This window comes from Paramormyrops kingsleyae, chromosome 24 (genome assembly GCF_048594095.1).
Source record: "Paramormyrops kingsleyae isolate MSU_618 chromosome 24, PKINGS_0.4, whole genome shotgun sequence".
NCBI lineage: Eukaryota > Metazoa > Chordata > Actinopteri > Osteoglossiformes > Mormyridae > Paramormyrops > Paramormyrops kingsleyae.
Genome location: NC_132820.1, coordinates 803,061 through 828,071, shown reverse-complemented (window position 1 = coordinate 828,071; position 25,011 = coordinate 803,061). Strand labels below are relative to the sequence as shown.

Genomic DNA, 25,011 nt, shown 5'->3' with positions numbered 1-25,011 from the left:
TAAGCCTACATGAATGTCATGCACAATGAATTGTTTATTTCTTATATGCTGCTGCCTTGGATTTTAAAATGAAATAAATAAAGATATGAATGAATGAAATGAATAAAGATAGTCTAATAAAACGCAGAGCTATAACTCATAACGTGAACAATGTTTGTATTTGTATTTACATTCGCTTAGGTTATGGTGCACATGTCACGTGCCTTTAGCTCTTGCACGAGATGCAGCGCGCTAGCATCCCTTTTTATAAACACTGCGGGTCCGGGCGTGTCCCTTAATAATTCACGGGCTATAAATAATTCTGCCAGAATGCATCGTTTTTAGAGAGAGCGCCGGCTTGTTGACCCATGAGCGCCGTAAAAACGGACGATGCGGAGGTGTTGATCTGTACGTTGTGACAGGGGCTTTGCCAGGCAAACAAACACCGCCACCGTAATAACCGTTGCTTTTGCTTTGCACTTTTCCGGCCTCTTCCCGGCACTCAATCTGCCCGTTTAATTACATCCAAACACTTTTTAACCATTGGCTTCCTGACAACATGAAGGTCCTTCACAGTCTGTGCTTGCACATACTGTTGTATTTATTTCAGCAAATCCTCTGTGGAAACTGTCTTTATGGCCTTCCATTCTCAGATATTTAGGGGTGTCCTGGTACCTTGGCATCCTCTGTATCGACCATTGAAATGTTTCGTTCATTGATGATGTGGTGAAAAGCAGGATTTTGTTGTCTCTACACAATGAGGCCTCGTGTTTAGGGACGAAAAGGCACATCCTGTTTTGCTAAAGGATCTGTGGAGAGTGATTGGTAATCTGTCCTGGGCAGGGGAACATAATGAGGTGTCATGTCACCTCCCCACATACAGGCTGGACCAAACACCACGACTCACTTTGTCACATGTGTGATAAGATAGAGCACGGTGCCATGGGGGAGAGATAATGAATTCCTTGGCTCAGACACTCACTCCAGCCTGTCAGATGTTGAGGTGCTCGACCAGCTACGCCGGCGAGCGTCTGCAATGTTTTACTGCACATTATGTGGTTACATCTACATCTGTAGGTCAAAGGTATTTATATATCTTAATCATTATGCTGATGAAAACATATACAGATTTTATGTAAATATTTCACAGTTACAGGAGAACGGCACCAGAAACATAATTTAACCTGACAATCATCAGATAGGTGTAAGATCCTAAAATGGAAAATTTATTCACAGAATTGCTAAAACTGCCTGAGCTGTAGCCTTGGTATCAGGGGTGAGGATACCCTGGTGGATTCGGGGGGGGGGCAGCGCTTTACAGGGGCCCAAGGTGACATTTTGTCAGAGGGCCAAGAATTTCTAGCTCCTTGGGATTCCCTAAATCGATTATTGAGGTAATCCTTATCTGGCATCCCCGTCGGATGAACATAGCAGACTATAGAGCATCTGCTCAGTGTCGTGTTTCTGTCAGGGTGGTTAGCGGTCTGTGGCTGGACGATGCCGTAAGAGAGGAGCGCGAACCACAGCCGTCAGGCTTCTGCCAGCAGCCGTGGCACATTCACCGACATCAGAGGAGGAACATGACATGAGCTCCTCGCTGGGCTGTTAAATACACTGCCCCCCCAGTGCAGAGGGGGCCCCGCTACTTGAAACTCATCCGTAGGCGTTCACAGTTTCTGTAAGGTGTTTTTTATCAGCTGGCTTCTTTCGGGCTAGTTACAGTAGCTATCGAGCCACAGTAAAAGGAGGATTATTTTAATAAACCTGCAAGCTGTCACGAATATCTTACATTTCTCCCTTGGTATTCTCTGACTCGTAAAACTAGGTCATATCTCAAGGTTTTCGTTTTTTTTTCTTTCTTCTTCTTAAGCTGCCAAAACCCAATGACCGTCGCCATCACAGGTCACGTGACGACATCCCAGCATAAAAATAGGTGCCCCCCTAGTGCTGTGGCTGTGAAGCAGGGAGAGAAGTTTCATTCCACTTGTTCTGTATGGTACAGAAGGGCTGAAGACGTGGGAGACCTAACAGTGTGGGCAGGACCACTGGGTGATTTTGACCCCGCGCGTAGCACGCGAGATCCCACGCGAGATCCCACGCGATGCTGTTGACCCCGGAGTGAAGCGGCGTAGTCAGTTGGGCGGGAAAAGGCTTCGCGGTGGCGGGTGACGCATAGGAGTCAGGTGGCGTTGGCGGGGCCGCTCACCAGGAAGAATCTGCCGCGGGACATGGACCAGCAAGGGGCTCAAGGCCAAGGCAGGAGGACATGGAAGGAACCAGAAGGTGTGGGTCAGCCCTGAAACGCTAGAGAACAGGAACCTGCCGTCATTCTGCTGAGGAAATTCAGCCATTTCACCTGATTTTTTACATGACTCTAATTAAGTAGAAATGAAGACAGGTATTTTTAGCTATAGAACAATTTCAGTTATATATAGATGTCTACGTATAGGAGGTGGTATGTGGCTCGGCGGGTTGTGATCAGAAGGTCACTGGTTCAGATCCCAGGGTCAGCAGAGTGATTTCACCATGGGCCCTTGAGCAAGGCCCTTAACCTGCAATTGCTGTCTGACCCTGCCTTCTCAAAAATGCATGTCATTTTAAATAAAAGCATCTGCCGAATTAAATGGAGTAATGTATTGAGTGTTCAGCTCAGCCTAAAATGAAATGATGTATATCTAACCTGAAAGCATACATACATATACAGTCACACGTACTGAGGAGGGAAAGTATGGATGAGAAAAGAGTAGGAGAAAAATGCGTTCTGCGCGGTAAGTGATATTGGAGGCGTAGAATAGCTTGAACAAGCACATTTAATAGCCTGAAGGAATCCAACGGCCAATAGGCAGAATCGCCGGTGTTATTTTTAGAGTTTAGTTTACAAGGTTCTCAGCACCTCATCAGTATGTGACAGATCGCTAGGACGAGCCAGTGGGCGGCCCGCCCGCCGCATCAGCGGGGGTCACACTGGGGTCACCAAGACGAGAGACTCCCCGAAAAGGAAGAGCGGCTCCATTTCCTGATTTTTGGCCCTTTACATAACACGTGAACTTGCTCTGATCAGTGCGCTGCCTTTAAAATGCCAAATTCAAGGCACGTCGACTAAAACTTTTGACATTCTGACAGTCCCTGAAGTAAACAGACATGCAGCCAGCTCTAGCGGATTGCTTACTCATAAGGTACGACGCAGGCAGCCTTGCTGGTGTGCTGCCCTTATGTGACAATCGTTTATCAAATCACTGTCGTGACTGTCGTCTGTCATGTGAGCATTATGACCGTCATCTATCCCATCAGCATCGTGACTATTGCCTGTCATGTCAGCGTTATGACCGTCATCTATCCCATCAGCATCGTGACTGTCGTCTGTCATGTCACCGTTATGACTAGCATCTATCCCATCAGTATCATGACTATCGTCTATCCCATCAGCATCGTGACTATTGCCTGTCATGTCAGCGTTAGGACCGTTATCTATCCCATCAGCATCGTGACTGTTGTCTGTCATGTCACCATTATGACTAGCATCTATCCCATCAGCATCGTGACTGTCGTCTGTCATGTCACCGTTATGACTATCATCTATCCCATCAGCATGGTGACTATCGTCTATCATGTCAGCATGGTGACTATCGTCTATCCCATCAGCATTGTGACTATCGCCTGTCATGTCAGCATTATGACCGTCATCTATCCCATCAGCATCGTGACTATCGTCTGTCATGTCACCGTTATGACTTTCATCTATCCCATCAGCATTGTGACTATCGTCTGTCATGTCACCGTTATGACTAATGTCTATCAGCATCATGTCTGATTATTCTCTGTTTGACTGGATGGTGAGCAGGTAACATGCCAGCCACGTGTTTCCCATCTACAAACCGTAGTGTTGTTTTTCTCGGAGGAAGATCCCCTCCTTCGATCTTCTGGGCCCCTTAGTGACTCCGTCTCCCTCCTCTCCCGGGGTCTTTCCAAGCCCATATACCCATTGGCTTTCCCTGCGCTCGCTTGCTATGGCAGGAGCATTCGACTTCTCCAGCATTCCTTCTCCCCACCGACCCTAAAAAAGAACCCCTAACCAGGCCATTAGTCCAACCAAGGTCACCTGGGTCCTGTTAATTAGGTTAACGCCTGATCGGTTGCCATGGAAACACCAGATGTTACCCAAACTCGGCCTGTGCATCCCGCTGGCTCATTCTGCTATAATAAACCATACTCTCTAATCCGGTTTATTTATAAAGTGAGCTACTTATGTGGCTTTTTAGGGTGTCATGTTAAAATCTGTGTCCTGGATACAGCTGCTGTAGCGACTGTGAGGTCCAGGAGTCATGTGACCACAGTATTCTAAGACCCGACTGGGACGAAGTGAAGCAGTGCTGCATCTTGGACAGCTGCCCCCAACCCTGGCCGGGGTCCAAGATGTGCCAGGCAGCTGGAGCAGCTGACAAAGGGAGGCCGAGCACATTAGCAGAAAGTGCAGGCCGCCGGACTCGGGAGCGAGGGCTGAGGTGTGGCAGAGGATGTGTGGAGGGCGGCATCAGCGTCACGCTGAAGCAGCGCTTCGACCTTGGCCATCAGACATAGCTGAATGAGAAGAGGAGCTGCTGGGATTCTGCCAGAGGCAGCCGACGACAGCTCGTCGGGGGGGGGGGGGGCGCTTCAGTATTCAGCTAAAGCTGCTTCTTGCAGTTCAGTTAAGACAGAGATCAGGTTAGATGAGGTATGAGGCTTTTCTGGGATGGCAGCTGAAGTTTGGGTGTTTGTGCAGAGCCTCCCAAGCCGGGACTTGCAGGTCTCCTCCAGTGTTTAATCATCAGGCTCCGGGAGAAGTTAATGCTACGCATCTTTCTGGTGGCCCAGAGGACCCAGATTCCTGTAAAGTGTCCTGCATGTACAGGAGACGGCGGCTGGGGTGCTCAGGGCTGCTTTTGTGACATGGTTAGGTTAGGTTAGGTTAGGTTAGGTTAGGTTAGCCATAGCTACAGTCACACATGTGCCTGCACAGCTCCAGGTGCCCTGGTGCAAAGTGGGGCATTAATACGGTACCAGTCGGACGTATGGACACACCTGCTTTTAAGGCATTTCTCCCTTTTATAGCTGTTATTCACCTTATAGTAAAAGGCCTTGAGGCAATGAAGTCATGCATATTAAATGTCACAGTGACGCAGAGATTTTCTTAAAATTTTGCCTCTTCAAAACAGCTCCCTTTTGCTTTGATGACAGCTTTGCAGACTCTTGGCGTTCTTTCAACCAGCTTCCAGATGTAGCCACCTGAGATGCTTCTCCAACAGTCCTGAGGAGTTTCCACAAGTTCTGGGCACACGTTGGCTACCGTGCTCTTACTCTTTGATCCTGCTCATCCCAAACCAGAGTGTGAGGTACAGAGATGCGGTGTAAATTCATCCGCATGGCGTATGTGCCTCACATCACACAGACATAAACAGCAGGAACCAGGTTCTGGTACACATCTTGGATATTTAAAATGACACAAAGGACAAACCTTTCAGTGTGATCACCTTTAAAGCTTTAATCCGCATTCAGGCAGCATTTTCGTTCACTATTTGATAATAATAACAGCAGATCCAGTGCTGCAGTCTGTCTACTTGTGATCAGTTCCCTAAGATCCCTAAATGCAGGTTCTAATCTAAATTTTTACATCAATTTAGCAGCCGACTTTGTCCAAAGTAACACGTTTTTGTGAGAAGCAGCAGTTGGAGTTAAGGATTGTGATCAGGGGCCCAACAGTGAACAGTGAACCCAACAGTGAACAGTGAACAGTGAACCCAACCTGCCAACCCTTTGTATTAAGCCAGCAACCTCCCAGTCACAGGTACAGCAGAAAATCACTCAGAGCCACGTCTACAGCACAGAATACTTTCAAATTCTCCTTCGTTGTAGTTATAAAATCAGTTTTCCTTTGTTAATCATTATGATTGTTTATAGGGATATTAAATACTGCAGATCATACCTTCCATCTTCTCTCTGTAAATAGCAACACACTTGCCCTGTAACCTTCGTGATCTCTGTACCTTTGTACGTCCATCCTGTAGTCCTATCGCATTTCATCGTTACTCTGCGTCGATGTATCGATTCATTTGGTGACCCAGATGTTCTTATCGAATCGGTGTTATATGTCCCGCCTGGGTGATTCCTTCACCGGTTCATTTAAAAAAACCACAGTTAAGAGCTACTTATCATTTTAATTTGACGGAACAGAGGATACTCTGGAAACTGCTGGCTGTATGGTGAATCCCAGCCACTGCAGGTCATCTTGGCCAAAGAGAGAAGCCCTTCAGTAGCAGATGCAAACAGCAGCACTGCTCAAAGGCACCGGTGTGCTACATTAGGGCATTCCTACCTCGGCGAGGCACCCTGTGGCGGGAGCAGACCCACAGAACCAGAACCACTTTAGGCACATTCATGGTACAACCCACTGTACAACACTATTTAGCTCTGAGCAGATACTACGGAATTCCGTGCAATACTTTCCCTGACGTTCTTTGCACTGTTAATGTTTACTGTTGTCTATTATTTATTGTTACTATGTAAAATGTCTATTTTTTTTACTGTTTAAACGTGTGTATTCAGCTACTATAAACCTGAAAGTTCCCAATAAAGTATCTATCTATCTATCTATCTGTCCAATATCATCCGTATTCAGCAGTTGAATTGAGTAGATCAATTTGATTGGTTAAGTGCATGTTGCATTGATCAAAATTACTCCGTATTTAAAACTGTATAGTAGCTCTACATTGGTATTTTTGGTAATGTCTCATGTGATATCAAGCAGCCTGAGGGCTCTATGCCATTTCCGCGATAATCATGATGCAGTCGCATTTCAGTTTTTGTGCTTCTCAGCTCTTTATCACCATCTGTATTTCCGTCATGCCTGTGGTACAGATGTAACCGCATTACACATTTTGTGTTACTATGGAATTTCTGCATGCAGATTGAATTGCCATTTAGCACATTTCGTCGCGTATTAACTAATGGCAACAGATCATCGCCGTGATGCATGTGAGGATGGATCTCTTTGCCTGGGGGAGGGGGTCCGTCGATGCCTGGCCGCTCGCCTTTGTCTGTATGCTGTGCGTGTAGCACGTGCAGCATGAGACATGAGAAGCTCACAGGGCTGATCGCTGCGTCAGGGATTCTGTTGCACACATGGAGTGCAAGACTGTGTAGGAAAAGAGGGAACCTCGACATGGTTGTGTCATAGTTACATAACATAGTTATGTAAGATTTTTTGTGATGTAAGGACAAGGAGGACTGGGTGACGCACTAATTGCTGTTTGAATTCCAGTTACTTTAGGATTCAGCTGTGTCCGTGATTCTGCACACGCATACATCACGTCTCTGAGGAGGGGCGGGGCCCAGGATTAGCACACCTAGTGGAACCTCAGGTCAGGTTAACCCAGTACTGGAAATCACTCTGCCTGCTGCTGCTTGGTGTCTGTAATACAGATGCAACTATAATGAAGAACAACAACTCACTGACTACAGCAGGGGTAGAAAGCCCTGATCCTGCAGTGCCGGAACCCAGCAGCTTCTCTACCCTACCTGAGGAATGACTATCTGCCTGAGTTCAGGTGTGATTCATCAGAGACCAGACAGCATGGAAAGCCTGCTAGGTACCAGTACTGCAGTATGAGGGCTGCCTACCCCTGGTCTACAGTGTGACCTTTCTGGACTAGCTAGCACCAATTTGTAGCGTGGCCACATAGGATACGTTAGCCTAGCCTAAGTGATCATATGTCTAAAACAGTGTATATTTAGCAGAGGTCAGTAAAACGAGTCACATGACTTGACTGGAGTAAGACTTGAATCTCAGTTTTTATGACTTGAGACTTGCTTTATAATTTATGAAACAGACTCAATGTAAACTTAGATATTGACTTATACTTATTATAATGATTTGTAAAACAGCACATTCTATTACTGCAATTAATATTAATTTCCACCTCGGTTTTTTCTGTCCTCGCCTGGCTCCATTGTGTATGCCGTGTCGCGTGCGCCCATAAATAGGCGGATTTATTGGGGTGGCATTTGCCACCATAAGAAAATTACCTGCCACCTCGTTCAACACCCAAGTGCTGATCTATGTAACTATCCATCCATCCATCCATCATCTTCCGCTTGTCCGGGGTTCGGGTCGCGGGGGTAGCAGCTTCAGCAGAGGCACCCAGGCCTCCCTCTCCCCAGCTAACCCCACCAGCTCCTCGGGGGGGACACCGAGGCGTTCCCAGGCCAGCCGAGAGATATAATCCCTCCAGCGAGTCCTGGGCCTGCCTCGGGGCCTCCTCCCTGTAGGACAGGCACGGAAAACCTCTCCGGGTAGCCGCCCAGGAGGCATCCGCACCAGATGTCCAAACCACCTCAACTGGCTCCTTTCGACGTGAAGAAGCAGCGGTTCTACTCCGAGGCCCTCCCGGATATCCGAACTTCTCACCCTATCCCTAAGGGAGAGCCCAGACACCCTGCGGAGAAACCTCATTTCGGCCGCTTGTATTCGCGATCTCGTTCTTTCGGTCATTACCCATAGCTCATGACCATAGGTGAGGGTAGGGACAAAGATGGACCAATAGATCGAGAGTTTGGCTTTTTGGCTCAGTTCTTTCTTAGCCACGACGGATCGGTTAAGCGCCTGCAGAACTGCAGACGCCGCTCCGAACCGTCTATCCAATTCCCGATCCCGCCTACCCTCACTCGTGAACAAGACCCCGAGATACTTAAACTCCTCCACTTGAGGCAGTACGTCTTCCCCAACCCGAAGAGGGCAAACCACCCGTTTCCGGCTGAGAACCATGGTCTCGGACTTGGAGGTGCTAATCCTCATCCCTGCCGCTTCGCACTCGGCTGCGAACCGCCCCAGTGCCTGCTGGAGATCCCCAGCAGATGAAGCCAACAGGACGACATCATCTGCAAAAAGCAGCGAGGCAATCCTGAGGTCACCAAACTGGACACCCTCGACGCCTTGGCTGCGCCTAGAAATCCTGTCCATAAATATGATAAACAGGACCGATGACAAAGGGCAGCCCTGGCGGAGCCCAACACGCACCTGGAACACGTCCGACTTATGGCCGGCAATGCGGACCAAGCTTCTGCTCCGTTCGTACAGGGACCGGATCGCCCACAACAGTGGACCCCGGACCCCATACTCCCGAAGCACCCCCCACAGAGCACCTTGGGGAACCCGGTCGTAAGCCTTTTCCAAATCCACAAAACACATGTAGACTGGATAGGCAAACTCCCAGGCCCCCTCCAGTACCACTGCAAGGGTATAAAGCTGGTCCAGTGTTCCACGACCAGGACGAAAACCGCATTGTTCCTCCTGAATCCGAGATTCGACTATCGATCTCACCCTCCTCTCCAGTACCCTGGAATAGACCTTCCCAGGGAGGCTGAGAAGTGTGATCCCCCTGTAGTTGGAACACACCCTCCGGTCCCCTTTCTTAAATAAGGGGACCACCACCCCGGTCTGCCAATCCAGCGGCACTGTCCCTGACCTCCACGCACTGTTGAGAAGGCGTGTCAGCCACGACAGCCCCACAACATCTAGAGCCTTCAGGTACTCCGGGCGGATCTCGTCCACCCCCGGGGCCCGGCCACCACGGAGTTGTTTAACTGCCGCGGCCACCTCAGCCTCAGTGATGGGCAAGCCCCCCCCAGCACCCTCGGGCTCTACGCCCTCAGATGTCTCAAAGGCAGTATGCGTAGATGTATCGGAGGCAGGGTTGAGGAGGTCCTCAAAGTATTCCTTCCACCTCCGGATGATGTCCCCAGATGAGGTCAACAGCCCCCCCCCCCACTATAAATAGTAGGAACCAGGAGCTGCTTCCCCCTCCTGATACTCCGTATGGTTTGCCAGAACCTTTTTGAGGCCGACCGAAAGTCACTTTCCATGGCCTCACCGAACTCCTCCCACACCCGGGTTTTTGCTTCTGTGACCGCCCGAGCCGCGTTCCGCCTGGCCCGCCGGTACCCGTCAGCTGCCTCCGGAGACCCCCGGGCTAATAATTCCCGGTAAGCCTCCTTCTTCAGCTTCACGGCCCCCCTCACCTCTGGTGTCCACCATCGGGTACGGGGGTTACCGCCACGACAGGCACCGACCACCCTGCAGCCACAGCTCCGTACGGCCGCTTCCACAATGGAGGTCCGGAACAGTGTCCATTCGGACTCAATGTCCCCTACCTCCCTCGGCATGCAGTCGGAATTCTGCCGGAGGCACGAGTTAAAGCTCCAGCAAACAGGAGCCTCTGCCAGACGTTCCCAGCAGACCCTCACTATACGCTTGGGCCTACCAGGTCTGACCGGCTTCCTCCCCCGCCACCTGAGCCAACTCATCACCAGGTGGTGATCAGTTGACAGCTCTGCCCCTCTCTTTACCCGAGTGTCCAAGACAGAGGGCCGCAGATCAGTTGATACGATTATAAAATCGATCATCGACCTGTAGCCCCGGGCATGTTCGTACCATGTCCACTTATGGACACCCTTATGCTCGAACATGGTGTTCGTTATGGACAAACCATGCATTGCACAGAAGTCCAATAACTGAACACCACTCGGATTCAGATCAGGGAGGCCGTTCCTCCCAATCACCCCCTTCCAGGTCACACTGTCATTGCCCACGTGAGCGTTGAAGTCCCCCAGCAAAACGATGGAATCCCCCCGCGGTACACCAAATAGCATACCGCTAAGGGAATCCAAGAAGGCCGGGTACTCCGAACTGACATTCGGCGCATAAGCGCAGATGACAGTCAGAGACCTATCCCCGACCCGAAGGCGCAGGGAACCAGCCCTCTCGTTCACTGGGGTAAACTCCGATGTTAATGCACCGAGCTGTGGGGCCACCAATAGCCCTACCCCAGCCCGGCGTCGCTCACCCGCCGCAACTCCAGAGTAAAAGAGCGTCCAGCCCCTCTCCAGGAGATTGGTTCCAGAACCCAAGCTATGTGTTGAGGTGAGCCCGACTATATCTAGTCGATACCTCTCAACCTCACGCACAAGCTCAGGCTCCTTCCCCACCAGAGAGGTGACATTCCATGTCCCGAAAGCCAGTTTTGTCAGCCGGGGATCGGACCGCCAGGGCCTCCCTTGGCCGCTACCCAATCCACAATGCACCGAACCCCTGACATTCCCCTTGCGGGTGGTGGGCCCACCTGGGGACAGTCCCGCGTGCCTCTTTCGGGCTGTGCCCGGCCGGGCCCCACGGGCCAAGGCCCGGCCACCAGGCGCTCGCCAACGGGCCCCTCCCCCAGGCCTGGCTCCAGGGTGGGGCCCCGGTGACCCTAGTCCGGGCGAGGGAAACGGGACTTTGCTGTATAACTTTTTCATAGGGTTCTTTTGGCGTTCCCGTAACTAATACATGTGAAACTCAACATACATGTAATTAATAATTACGTTTCATAAGAGTTCTCTTGACTTAAAGCACATTTAATATAATCTCCCAAGTCTAGTACCCTGTAGGCCATCCCTCCAGTAAATAATGGTTTGTTCCACTTTCCATCCCTCCAGTAAGTAATGGTTTGTTCCACTTTCGCGCCACCTCCCACAACGTCAGACTCCAGTGAGCCATGGGAGGTAGGTAACGTTGACATGTTACGGTTTAAGTGTGTAAATGTAGTTTATATGAATTAGTAACGTGCGAATTTATATATTACGTCGTTTCTCTGTATTTCTGTGGTAGAGCTGGGCCGTATCTAAAAAAATATGCGGTTTTAATAAAAAATATATATATCGTCACGATAATACCGAGTCGTACAGCACCCCCTCCCTCACACGCAGGAACGCGGAGCTTATTTTTTGACCGAAAGTAAAACATCGAAGCGTGAAAAACATATACAGTATAGTGGTCCCTCGGTATCCGCGGATGATTGGTTCCAGGCCCCGCCTCAGACGACAAAATCCGCGGATGCCCGTGTCCCTTAGATAAGATGGGTAGTATTTGCATGTGACTTGCTGACACCCTCGCGTATACTTCAAATCATTTCTACATAATACGTAATACACTTTAAATGTTATGTAAATAGCTGTCATACTGGGAATATATTAGCGAATAATGACAAGAAACAATGTCTGTATATGTTCGGTATAGGCGCAACCAACGTATCACATATAGAAGATATTTGTGCAGCAAATTAAGTTTTTAGTGTTGGAACGTTCTGGATTTTTTCCCCCGAATGTTTTCGATCCGCTGTTAGTTAAAACCACGGATACGGAGGCCAGACGGTACAAATAATCCGTTTAACAGCTGTCTTAAAATTTACCAGCGGGGCTGGGCGTTGCTGATTAGCGGTGCTGATCGCCGTCTTTTAGTGATGATGACTGACTGCAGTATAGAGAGTTTCTATCTGTGCGTGTAAAGACTTTAGATGTCTAAACGTTTTTTGTCAGATCACATTTCACTTTGTGTGCGTAGTTCTTGCAGTTTGGGGTGACGTTTGCAAAATATGCAAACAGTACACTGCTGATTGTTGCATTACGGCTGGACTTACCTTTGTAATGACGGATTGTATTTACATCATACGAACCTCGTACATATAAACCTGCAAATCTGAAAGAATTTTTGCGCGTTGCGCCCATTAAAATCTTCCTTCCACCTCATACAAAATTCTGTAGCTCTGCCCCTGTTCCCGTAACACGCCCACATGACAGGCAACAGGAGTCATTTGCTGGTGAACGCAGTTCGGCGGCCTAGCTGAATTAGCCATAGGGGCATTGATCCCAGGAATGAATAACTTTGCTTATACAAGTTATTGTGCAGATGAAGTTAAAAAAGCAGTCCGTGAAACTTGTGCAAAAATGTGACATTCATGACAACTTTGCATCTCATTTGACATTTCAAGACCCATAAAGACAGGTTGGTATACTGTCAATAACTAATGACACGTGCACATTTGCAGCTTGTGTACTTACGTTAAATGTCCCAGTGCTCTTGCTCGCATAATATTAGTGATGTTGCATTTTCTAAAGATTTTCTAACACTGACAGTAGGGATAGCACCTAATCCATGTCAGGAAGAACACTTAGAGCTAGGACAGGATTTGTAAACTACTTTTTCAATCAAAAGGACCTGGGGGTGTTCTACAAAGCAGCATTTCTTGCTTAGCTGGATAACTTGTTGGATTTAAGGTAGTCTGGGCTAAATGGACTTTGTTCACTTATATTTACAGTAGCTCAGACTACCTTAAAGCTATAGGGTTAGGTTCACTAGGCTAAAGTCTGCAGAGCTTGTTTATAGCCTTGTGCCATCACAGAATTACTGCTTATTCATGTGTTCATACATAGTTTCCCTTTAAATTTTCTGCTTATTAATTGTCTGATTGTTGATGCATTAACATTGTGGAAGACATGCGTTTATTTTGTCTTATAAAATCATGTGAAACGTATTTTTCACCGTTGTGTCTATTTTTTGCCTGGCAATGAGGAGTTGTAATTGTGATGCTTGCAGGTTACTCAGCTGTTCTGTGGGGACTGTAAATGCATAAGTTAAGTGTTACTTTTACAGATATGAAGAGGAATTATGGTTTAATCCTCAACTACAGCTAAGTTACAGTTCTGTCAGACACTCTTTGGCTAATACAGTGTGTGTGACAACGATTTAAAACATTTAGACTTCTGTATTTTCATTAGAATCTGTAGATGTGAATTACTGCACACTGTTAAAGTGCCTTGGCAGATATGCCTATTTAAAAATAAAAACGATACCCCTGTTTTATCTCTACTTATTTGAATTGTTTACTACACAAACTCTTTACTTGGGGAGATGCAAATATTAACATACAAATTGACTACTTTTTAAATTAATCACTATTACATTTATAGTTAACTGATGGTGAAATTACTTAAGAAATGACCATGACTTGACTTGACCTGCTCCATTCTAAGAATCAAGGCTTGGAGCGTCCCTCCAAACTAGGTGGTTGTGGCCTGTGTATATATGACTTAGTCCCATGTCTGGTATTGAGTACGGCTTTGCGGTGCATAAAACTCATGATCTGGTGCAGTTTTAGTTCAGCGGGGAAAACAGAATTTGTTTTTAAATTATTATTGTATCTACAAAGACACTGGGAACAGTTGCAGTGTGGCAGTGGACAGGTCCGAATAACAAAACCTGAGACACGCTTATTTGCACATTGCACAAGACAATTATGTAAAATAAACAAAACTATGATATAAGAATCATATTGAACTAGAGGCAGTCCACAGGTTAAGATGTCCAGCTGAAGGGCGGACTGCTATAAAGCCTGTTATATTAAAAATTCAGGTTAAATACAGTGGTTGGTAATAATGAATACAGGCTCCGCTTTGTCAGGCGGATTCGGCAGATTCGTCGGCTCGAGGTTCAGCTCTGTATGTAGGTACTTTTACTATTACTGTATTATTATTAAGAACCATATTATTTTCAGACTGACCTACAAATTTGAGTTAAAGACAGGCTTAGGGATGGTAACCGGGGGACTGTCTGTGAATCACGTGTTCTCGGCTACAGAGTATGGCTGAACATCTCTGTTCAGTTACTGATCAGCCTGGTCAGAATTTCCTGGAAAAGCACCTTAAATGCCACTGGCAGACAGAGGCTGTTTCTGCTTTGCCCCGACCGACAGTCCAAAATGTTGCCGGTCCCTGGAGGTTGGGCTCCTCCTTTGAGTCTGGTTCCTCCCAAGGTTTCTTCCTTTCATGGAGTTTTTCCTTGTCACTGTCGCCTCTGGCTTGCTCACTGGGAGCTTTGGGCAGGGACAATGTAAAGCGCTTTCGGCCAATGTAGTGTTGTGAAACCTCGCTATACAAATAAATTTGAATTCCTAAACTGCTGAGTACGACCAACTGTAACCAGCATGAGCCGTAAGCAGCTCACAGCCACGATTAGCATGTTTTCTGTCTGCAGCACCTACTTGTGAATTCTGTGCATGTCAGTAAATGTATAAATTCCTTTTATTGTACATACCAAACCGAAAATGCTGTAGCCAACTACACGACAAATATACGTACCGTTAGAGCTCTTTGCTTAACTAAAATAACGTACTCAGATGGAATGTAGCTGCATACAATCAATGAAAAAAATGTATTCACTTATTTAGCTTAATTTCATTTCATTATGTAGGCTAGTTTCCCTTTTGGGAAGACCCTGGTGCACCGCCTTAAAGATGGCTCTGCTTTAAGGGTGTCTCCCACAGTCTCCCCATGCTATGGGGAGGCCCTGGTGCACCGCCTTAAAGATGGCTCTGCTTTAAGGGTGTCTCCCACAGTCTCCCCATGCTATGGGGAGGCCCTGGTGCACCGCCTTAAAGATGGCTCTGCTTTAAGGGTGTCTCCCACAGTCTCCCCATGCTATGGGAAGACCCTGGTGCACCGCCTTAAAGCTGGCTCTGCTTTAAGGGTGTCTCCCACAGTCTCCCCATGCTATGGGGAGGCCCTGGTGCACCGCCTTAAAGATGGCTCTGCTTTAAGGGTGTCTCCCACAGTCTCCCCATGCTATGGGAAGACCCTGGTGCACCGCCTTAAAGATGGCTCTGCTTTAAGGGTGTCTCCCACAGTCTCCCCATGCTATGAGGAGGCCCTGGTGCACCGCCTTAAAGATGGCTCTGCTTTAAGGGTGTCTCCCACAGTCTCCCCATGCTATGGGAAGACCCTGGTGCACCGCCTTAAAGATGGCTCTGCTTTAAGGGTGTCTCCCACAGTCTCCCCATGCTATGGGGAGGCCCTGGTGCACCGCCTTAAAGATGGCTCTGCTTTAAGGGTGTCTCCCACAGTCTCCCCATGCTATGGGGAGGCCCTGGTGCAGCCGATGATGACGTCGTATTTAACTATTGTTCCCATTAAACAGTTGCTGTGGGGAAATTGGGTATATTATTAATTGTGTACTTGTAATTTTTCGCACAGATCCAGTGAGCAAACCACCGCTGCGCCTTGTTGTGTCTCCTTTGCATCTCGCCAGATGCTGCTTCTTAAAGGTGCCCCAGAGGGTGACTGATTCAGACTGTTTGGGGCAGGCAGAGTGGGAGCGCTCTTACAAATCTTCCTGACAATCCATTCCTCAGTCTGCCGTCGTTTGTGTGCGCGAGCGTATATTTCGGGCGTCGCACATTTTTCACCGTGCTCTCTGTCTATTTTTCTCCGCATCTGTCGCTGTCCCTGCGCTGGGAAGTCACAAGACGGGATATGAGGGATAATTAGGAAGCAGCGGATTTATCAAAGCACGGTTGCATGGCGCTCTCCGCCCTCTGCGTGCCGCATGCCACCTTGCCGTGTGCTCCCTCCGCCTTTATGTTACCGGCCGCGCACCCGGGGCCCCGCACCCCCTACTCCGGCCCACGCAGATTTGTGCCAGTGGGTTGATTAGAAAGTGCCTCGCGGAGAGCGGGCCATCCATCACCCTGTGCCGCACTCGCACACCATCCCACCACGCACACACACACCCTTCATACTCAGACAGACCGCCCCTGCCACCCCTCTCTTTGTCCCCTTCACGCTTATATTCTCACTTTGTATATTTTTTCAAGCCCCACCCTCTACCTTCCTTTGTTCTTTTTCCTCCCCCCTTCCCTCCTTTCACCTTCTCTCCTCATTAGCTGCCCCACCCCACACACACACACACACAAAGAAATGAGCCCTGTTTATTCTCTGCCAGACATTCATTACATTGTTGCAGAACAAAATAAGCACATTTAAAAGAACTGCACAAATCGCGCCTTTAAACTCAGACGCTGGAGACTGATTAGTAACTCCTACATCATGGAATTACCAGCCAGGGTCTGCTGCACAAAGAGCATATGTAGGATGCTTTGTGTCTGTGGTTTATGGATTAAAGTGCAGATTAAATAAATGGAGGTGAAAAAAATACTTTGAAGTCATGCTAAATAAAAAAAATACTTGCCGCACATGCAAAAGTGGTCATTTGCTGGTCTTGATTCAAGGATGAGAGGGAAGTTTGTTGCAAATAACCTGTTATTTCCGGACAAAGAAAATGATGAATCATTTTAGCATCAATAAAATTTGTCCACAGTCGATCACTTGTGTTTGAATTTCAGTTTTGTTTGTGGACAATAAACCGTGTTTGCCGGTGTGTGGCTCTGTGGGGTAGAACTCCATGTCCGTGATCGGAAGGTCGTCTGTTTGAGTCCTGCGGCCAGAAAAGTGATCATATCACTGTTGACTCCTTGAGAGAGGCCCTTAACCCTGAAAACTGATTCAGGGACTCCAGATAGATGGCTGACCCTGAGCTCTGAGACCACCCTTTGCTTTCATGTATGTCTCATAGAAGAGATGGATGGGATATACATGTTTATTTGCACAAATGGCAAATATATTTGCATCCTATCTATCGTATAATTTTTACTATTATTATTCTTTTCCCACATTCTCCGCCACGTCCCATGTGACTTGGACTCAGCTGTCGCTGTAACTGTTGACAGATGCAGCAAATTCACACTCATCGTACCCTAAGGGTGGGTGGCGGGGCTCATTCCAATCCACACAACAGAAAGACTTGAGTGAAAAAACTGGAAAAATAATATTCCAGGGTAACTGAGGTTATGATGTGGCTATGAGAGCAGTGTGTGCTTTAGCAGGTTAGGATATGGTGGTTGTGATCAGAAGGTTATTGGTTCGTATCCCAGGGTAACTGAGGTTATGATGTGGCTATGGGAGCAGTGTGTGCTTCAGCAGGTTAGGATATGGTGGTTGTGACCAGAAGGTCGTTTGTTCATATCCCAGGGTAACAGGTTATGATGTGGCTATGGGAGCAGTGTGTGCTTCAGCAGGTTAGGATATGGTGGTTATGATCAGAAGGTCGTTTGTTCATATCCCAGGTCCGGCAGAGAGAGATTTCTGTTTTGGGCCTCTGAGCAAGGCCTTTAATCCCCAAATGCTCCAGGAAGTGGACATCACTTTGGATGTAAGCAGCTGCAAAATTAAAAAAGGACAAAAGTAAACAAATGTAGATGTTAAGGAAGCTGTGAGCCAGACGTTCCCTGGCAACCACCACCATGGGTCCCACCCCAACTGGGGCCACTATAAAGTGCTAATGCATTTTCACATGTCTCTCCAGTGCTTGTGACTGTCCAGTGTCTGAGCTCCTGTCCAAAGAAGCAGCTTCTTTGACTTCCCAGAGGGCTGCCACAGAGGCTCATTCGCCGGCACTCACACCTCCAGCGGCTCATTCGCCAGCACTCGCGCCTCCAGCGGCTCATTCGCCGGCACTCCAGTGGCTCATTCGCCGGCACTCGCGCCTCCAGCGGCTCATTCGCCGGGACTTGCGCCTCCAGCGGCTCATTCGCCGGCACTCGCACCTCCAGCGGCTCATTCGCCGGCACTCACACCTCCAGCGGCTCATTCGCCGGCACTCGCACCTCCAGCGGCTCATTCGCCGGCACTCACACCTCCAGGCTTGCGGGTTCAGATTCCCTGCAGCTTACATGTCCTTGCATGGTTTTCAGCCCATACTCCTCTGTCCTCCCTCAGGTCTATCGGTGGCTCTAAACCTCCCTCTGTCGTGCGTGAGCATAAGATTGGCATCCTGGCTTGGTCTTCAGGTTCCACCACAGCCCTGCATCAGATAGGCAGTTATGGAGGATGGAGCTCTGTGCCTTTGGTACAGCTTACCTAGCCTCAATCCCTGGCTTCCTTTAGATGCAGTGTAGAGGTTGACAGTGGTTAAAATGATTATTACTGTTTCACATTGTGGCATTGAGCAGTGCTTTTGAGTACCTCTAAGACGCATGAAATGTTCATTTACAAAGCAACTCAGTGATGATCTGCAAATAAATCACTGGGTTAACATTGTAACATTTCTTTTAAAAATCAGTTATGCAAATGAGATCACATTCATACTTTACATATATTTCTAATGCTGGTGATGTATATTTCACGCGCGAAGGATTTGATGTACAGACTGTGCAGTCTACAATCACGGTTTATGAAAGTTTCATTTTTGATCTTAATGTTCTCGTTTATAGATGAAGCCCATTAGTCAGATGTAGCTTTAGGATAATTTATTTTCTGAATTTTTGTTTCCAAATGAATTAATCTGTTAACACTTAGGGTACTTTTTGTCTTGCTCCACCAATATTTATGTGAAGTGCCGGACAGACACAGATTTGCAGACAATGTACATGTGAGAACATGGTGTTACAGTGCAGAGAATAAATAAATATGGATGGTAATTACAAATGTGAATTCATACTACAGCTATTTTCCTAAAGCATCATTCGTTTAGAGAAATACGTAATTGGTCTTAATGATTTTACCAGCAAATCATAACTGGGGAATAGTATTTGTGTTCTGCATTTTGATTGGTGCGTTCTGACTGGTGTTGGCCTTGGGTCTCCCTTCCAGCTGCGTGTCTGTGTTGTGGCCAGTGGGAATGGTACTGGAGGGCAGCTCAGAGGCCCTGTGCCCCCCCCCCTCGCTGGAGCTCCGTCCGTCCTGCAACAAGAGCCAGCCTTCCCCCACCCTGGGCTCCGGCTCCCAGCCCCACGACGACATCTACCAGACGGACAAGGAGCAGGTGAAGTACGGGGAGCTCATCGTGCTGGGGTAGGTACCTCCACCTGGATGGGCCAGCAGAGGAGAGTGAACGTGGGGGACTTGTGCTCTGGGATTCCTGCAGAACAGCAGACTGTCCGTGTAAATAAAGGACCCATTTGGAGTGACGTAGGTGATCCAGAGTGATGCTGTAAGCACATTAGCAGCCAGTATTTTCTTTTGTTAGCTGATGTCAGTTGCCTTAAGCTCTCGCCTTTTCTCTGTATGTACTTGGACACTGACAAAAACACAGAAACAGGAAATAGCCTAGTGTGCAATATATTCAGCTTTTAAGCAATTAAGCGACCTGAGCACCGTGGCACATTTTGCTGATGTGGATGTCAGTAGACAGGTAGTTTGTTGGATGGACACAGCGATGATGGGTGTGTCTGCCCTGTAGGTACAACGGGTCCTTAGCTAATGGTGACAAAGGCCGCAGGAGAAGCCGTCTGCCTCTTTATAAGAGACCCAAAGCCAACGGGGTCAAGCCAGATATCATACACAACATCTCCACCCCCTTGGTGTCTAAGGTGAGGGGCTTGCTTCTGTCGAATCGGTAACCCAGCTGATGCCGGGGTGAGCGGCAGTGAACCTTGAGTTTCCCAAACTCATGCCGGTCTCTCCTGTGTTTGCCCCACGCAGGCTCTAAGCAACAAAAGCCAGCACAGTATCTCCTACACGCTGTCCAGGAGTCACTCTGTGATCGTGGAGTACACACATGACAGCAACACAGACATGTTTCAGGTGAGTTTCCCATGACATCATCGTATTTCACCGCTTAAAGCTTTGAAAGCACTGAGGTTTATATCGAAGCGGGATGCTCAGGATGTGGGACTGATATTGGGGGCAAAGCTCTTCAAGGTTTAAGTAGGAGGAGCCGTGCTCGCCGGTCACCCATCGCTGACCTTGTGTTCTGGCCCCAGATCGGACGCTCCACGGAAAGCATGATCGACTTCGTGGTGACTGACACGTCGGCCGGCAGCCAGGGGGCCGCGGGGGAGGGTGGGCAGTCGGCTCAGAGCACCATCTCCCGCTACGCCTGCCGCATCATGTGCGAGCGCAGCCCCCCCTACACCACTCGCATCTACGCCGCCGGCTTCGACTCCTCCAAGAACATCTTCCTGGGGGTGAGTGGTGGGCGGAGTCAGCAGGCAGTGCCGGGGTCCTCGCCAGCGCCCCAGCCCTCCTGTCTCTACGGGCAGGCCTTGGCACTGCCTGCGAGTACCCAGCTAATCAGCACTAATTAGTAAAGGCGTTTTTCTGGTCATTTGCCGGGCCTCCGACTCAAGCCGATGGTGTATCGGGGGAACAGCCAGGCCCAGCTGAGCTAGAGGTAGATCAAAAATGTTCCTGTCCAGCCACGATGGGCGACGTTATCTGCTGTGCTGCATGGGTGTAGGGGGAGGGAATCTCCTGAAACCAAAAGTCTTGGTCCAGTGAGCTGTAGGAGTGACCCACGGCCTCCGGGGGGGGGGGGGGGAGCACAGGGGAGACGCAGCCGCGTGCAGCTACAGCAGAGATTCCACACCTGGCAATTTTGGATGTAAAGGTTTATAATCCATAGCATGTTATAACATGTTGGCTAAGGGCTGCCTTCTATAGGAATGCCTGGCCAAATCGACTCCAGGAAGCATTTTTGTCAGTAAATAAGGAAGTCTAGGTAGAGTTATGGGATAATCCTTCATAACAATTCAACTATAATTTCCAAAGCTAACAATAAGAGAGAACAGAGTGTATATTATTGTAGAGACTGAATTCATTTCACTGAGTGATGCTGTAGCTGAAACAGCCGCCTCACCGGCTCGCCGGGTGCGAGCAGCATGAACTGCACATGCAAAGCCCTGAACGTGAAGCTCAGGTCGTGTCTTACGCTGAGAAGCTGCTGTGGGGGGTGTGGAGGCCAGGCACGGCCTCTCCGGCACCCCCGTAAGTCAGACGCATGGCTGTGATGCGATGCTGAGAGCGGCCAATGGCTCAGTAACGCCGAGCCGGTTATGTCGCGCCCTGCCGAACGTGGCCGGCGGCTCAGTAACACCGAGCCGGTTATGGCACGCCCTGCCAACGCGGCCGGGCAGCAGCCGGCCCAGGTCACGCCACAGTGTGAGCGGCCGGGGGCACGATGCCGTCGCCGTGTAACACTGGAGAGGCAGGAGATATAAATAAAAGCGTAAGAGAGTCCGTTTGCCGAGCGACTGCTGTGAGACAGCATGAAGCTTCCCACACAGAATGTCCCTGGCAGGGGCTGCAGTCTCCGTGAATCGGGGGGGGGGGCTTCTTCTCTAGTGAAAAATGAGCTTTTTGTAGAAGCTCCACAAGCCCATGTAGAGAGAGTGTAAAAAGGTCCATGGCTGACCTTCTCCCTGGCCATGAATGAAACGGGGATGTTCTCTGGAGCCACACTGAAGCAAGTGTTCCTGTGTTTTCATTCATTGGGGGGTGGGGGTGCATGTAGGCCTGGGGAGGGCAGAGTGTCTGAACATAAAGAGGTGGGTCTGCCTAGCACTCTCATCCAATCGTGCTCCTCGGACGTCCCCCCGGGGGCGGGTCTTCAGGAGAGGGCGGCCAAATGGAGGACTTCCGACGGCTTGATGGACGGCCTGACCACCAACGGGGTGCTGGTGATGCATCCGGCCGGGGAGTTCGTCAGCGAGCCGGCGCCGGGCGTGTGGAGGGAGATCTCAGTCTGCGGGAACGTGTTCGCCCTGAGGGAAACGCGATCGGCCCAGCAGAGAGGAAAGCTGGTGAGGACCGGGCCGGGGGGGTGTCGCCGCAGAGCCTCCCACGTTCACATTAATCACAGCGATGAGGGACACAAATAATCCCGCACAGATGTTTTCTGTTAGCTTAGATGACGCCTCTCGAAAGCATCTTTCACATTCAGACAGACGCAGACGGAGGTGGCCAGGGGCCGACTAACTTATCCGGGGTCCTGATATTTGCAGGGGCCTTAAGCTGTAGCCGGGAGTAGCCTGTGCATTCACCAGCCCGCCCCAGGGGTGGCTCACTTTCGGTGGGGGTGGGGGGGCACCGCCTCGCACCTGGATTCTACACAACCGTTATTTCCAAATTCCCGGTAACGCGGGGGGGGCACGACGGCTGGAAGAGGCGGAAAGCCAGAGCCGGCTGCCTCCCTCCGTTTATCGACGGGCCTGCCCCTAGCCCCTAGCCCCCAGCCAAAGCACATTCAATCAACGCAGCTTCATTCAGCCGGAGGCTGAGAATCGATCAGTCCGGAGCGAATGGCAGCTGGTGGCTTCCCAGCGCCATCCGAAATGGGAATAGTGCTGGAGCGATATCGATCGCAAAACGTGACTTTGATTTAACATTGCAGTTTTGAGGCCAGCTGATTATAGCACTCTGGCAGGTGGAGACCTCTGGTGGCGACTAGAGTGACTGCAGCTGTTTTTAACGCCACTCATATGGCCAATATGAATATATGAAAATGCATCGGTTCATTACTGTTTATACAGTATAGGGTCATGGGGGGTTTTGGAGCCTATCCCAGGCACCACAGAGGGAACAACTGACGGAGAAGAAACCCCCACGACTCGGGGGGGCCAGGCGGACTGCACATGCACACAGCAGGGGTGGGAATCAAACCCAGTGACACAAGGAGAACCTGCAGGCTGCACACACAGAGTGGGCGTGGGATTTGAACCCACACAACACGGGGGAACATGCGGACTGCAAACAGACACGACATTAGGAGAACGTGGACTTGACATAAACAGAGAATAGCTGGCATTCGAACCCACAACCCTGGGGGGTGAAGCGACAGTGCTGCCCATCCCAGGCAGCTTAGGGCACAGGGAACGCGTGACACCTTGGATGGGATGCTGGTTCGCCGCAGGGCAAAAAAACACACTCAGAGTCACAGAGTGCAGTTCATCCCTGTCACCGACGCCCCTTCCCTGCAGGTGGAGAACGAGTCGAACACCCTGCAGGATGGCTCTCTGATAGACCTGTGTGGGGCCACCCTGCTGTGGCGCACCCCCGTGGGGCTCAGCCGCACCCCCAACCTGAAGCAGCTAGAATCACTGCGGCAGGAGCTCAACGCGGCGCGCCCCCAGTGCCCCGTGGGCTTCAACACGCTGGCCTTCCCCAGCCTGGCCCAGCGCGAGATCGTCGACAAGAAGCAGCCCTGGGTCTACGTCAACTGCGGCCACGTGCACGGCTACCACAACTGGGGCTTTCGCAAGGAGAAGGCGGGGGGCGGCTCGCTGGCGGCCTCCGGGGAGCGGGAGTGTCCCATGTGCCGGCGTGTGGGGCCCTACGTGCCGCTGTGGCTGGGCTGCGAGGGCGGCCTGTACCTGGACGCGGGCCCCCCCACGCACGCCTTCTGCCCCTGCGGCCACGTGTGCTCGGAAAAGACAGTGCGGGGCTGGAGCCAGATCCCATTGCCCCACGGCACCCACGCCTTCCACACCGCCTGCCCCTTCTGTGGCACCTGGCTCACTGGCGAGCAGGGCCACTGCAAACTCATCTTCCAGGGCCCCCTCGACTGAGCGGGGTGGGGGGGAGGCCAGGAGGAATGGGAAGAATGGAAGGGAAAGGGGAGGAGGGGGGTCACTGGGGGGTGTTAAATAAAAGGGAAAAACAAAACAAGGAGACTGCTGCATTCTTCTGTGCACGTGGATGTCATTTAAACCGAAGGAGATCAATATCATCACTAGGAAATATTAAATACAGCATTGAAGTTATTAAAACTTTATTTTACCTGCAAAACACTTTCAGATGCCTCAGATTATTTTAATCAGTCGTCGTAGTGCTAATGTGATGTAGATGGTATCATCCATTCAGCCAGCAGCCTCAAACTGGGGGGGCCTGAGCAAGACCCTGTCTGAGTCGTCTGACACTGCGGATAAATGACGATCAAGAGATGCAGCCCGCCAGACCTGAGAACAGTGACAGGTCATGGCAGATCACTGGTAAGGTGTCTAGGCGCACATGCAAATATAAGCAGGACAGACATGCAGAAATGCAGTGAAATAATGCAGTGAGCAGTCTATAGGAGGCAGTTGTGGGGACTTTGTTTCTCTTGGATGGTGTCCATGTGTGGTGTGATGTGATATGACACCCATCATGGTGTGGGTATGATATTACAGCTGACCTCACTGTTAACAAACAGCCAGGGGTTGTGTTTGCGTAGATCACAGAAGTCCTGTATCCCATTAATGGCTACACAGTGCTGGTGTCTGTGCTTCAGCATGTCTGAGGGCTAAAAAGTGTTTTTCCCCTTTGGGACATGGTCGGGCCTTGAACCCTGGTCCCAGTGCGCGAGGGGCGATGGTGTGATCCACCGCACCACCCTGCCTCCCTCCACGCTACCGGCGTCCATGTATAAATGTTCCTTAGATCCTTCAAACGTCAGGAAACAAACGCATGTTGGATCATGGTCGGGGATTGAACCCTGGTCCCAGTGCGCGAGGGGCGATGGTGTGATCCACCGCACCACCCTGCCTCCCTCCACCCTACCGGCGTCCATGTATAAATGTTCCTTAGATCCTTCAAACG

The 25,011-nt window shown here is 49.8% G+C and overlaps 1 protein-coding gene across 7 annotated transcripts in view; it reads left to right on the top strand.

Moving 5' to 3' along the window:
• The window catches only part of peli3 (pellino E3 ubiquitin protein ligase family member 3), a 37,414-nt gene extending 13,190 nt beyond the window's left edge, over window positions 1–24,224 (top strand). For 3 of the 7 annotated variants that reach the window (XM_023843438.2, XM_023843441.2, XM_072706499.1), the window contains exons 2-7: window positions 19,309–19,509; window positions 19,898–20,027; window positions 20,140–20,241; window positions 20,421–20,624; window positions 22,050–22,238; window positions 23,415–24,224. In XM_023843438.2, coding sequence (XP_023699206.1) covers window positions 19,309–19,509; window positions 19,898–20,027; window positions 20,140–20,241; window positions 20,421–20,624; window positions 22,050–22,238; window positions 23,415–24,002 — 1,414 coding nt within the window. In that variant the 3' untranslated portion in view covers window positions 24,003–24,224. Of the gene's footprint in view, window positions 1–11,496; window positions 11,554–18,317; window positions 18,566–19,308; window positions 19,510–19,897; window positions 20,028–20,139; window positions 20,242–20,420; window positions 20,625–22,049; window positions 22,239–23,414 lie in introns of those variants that run through there. The other 4 variants (XM_023843440.1, XM_023843442.1, XM_023843439.2 and 1 more) reach the window with 4 other exon arrangements.
• The last annotated feature ends 787 nt before the right edge of the window (window positions 24,225–25,011 follow it).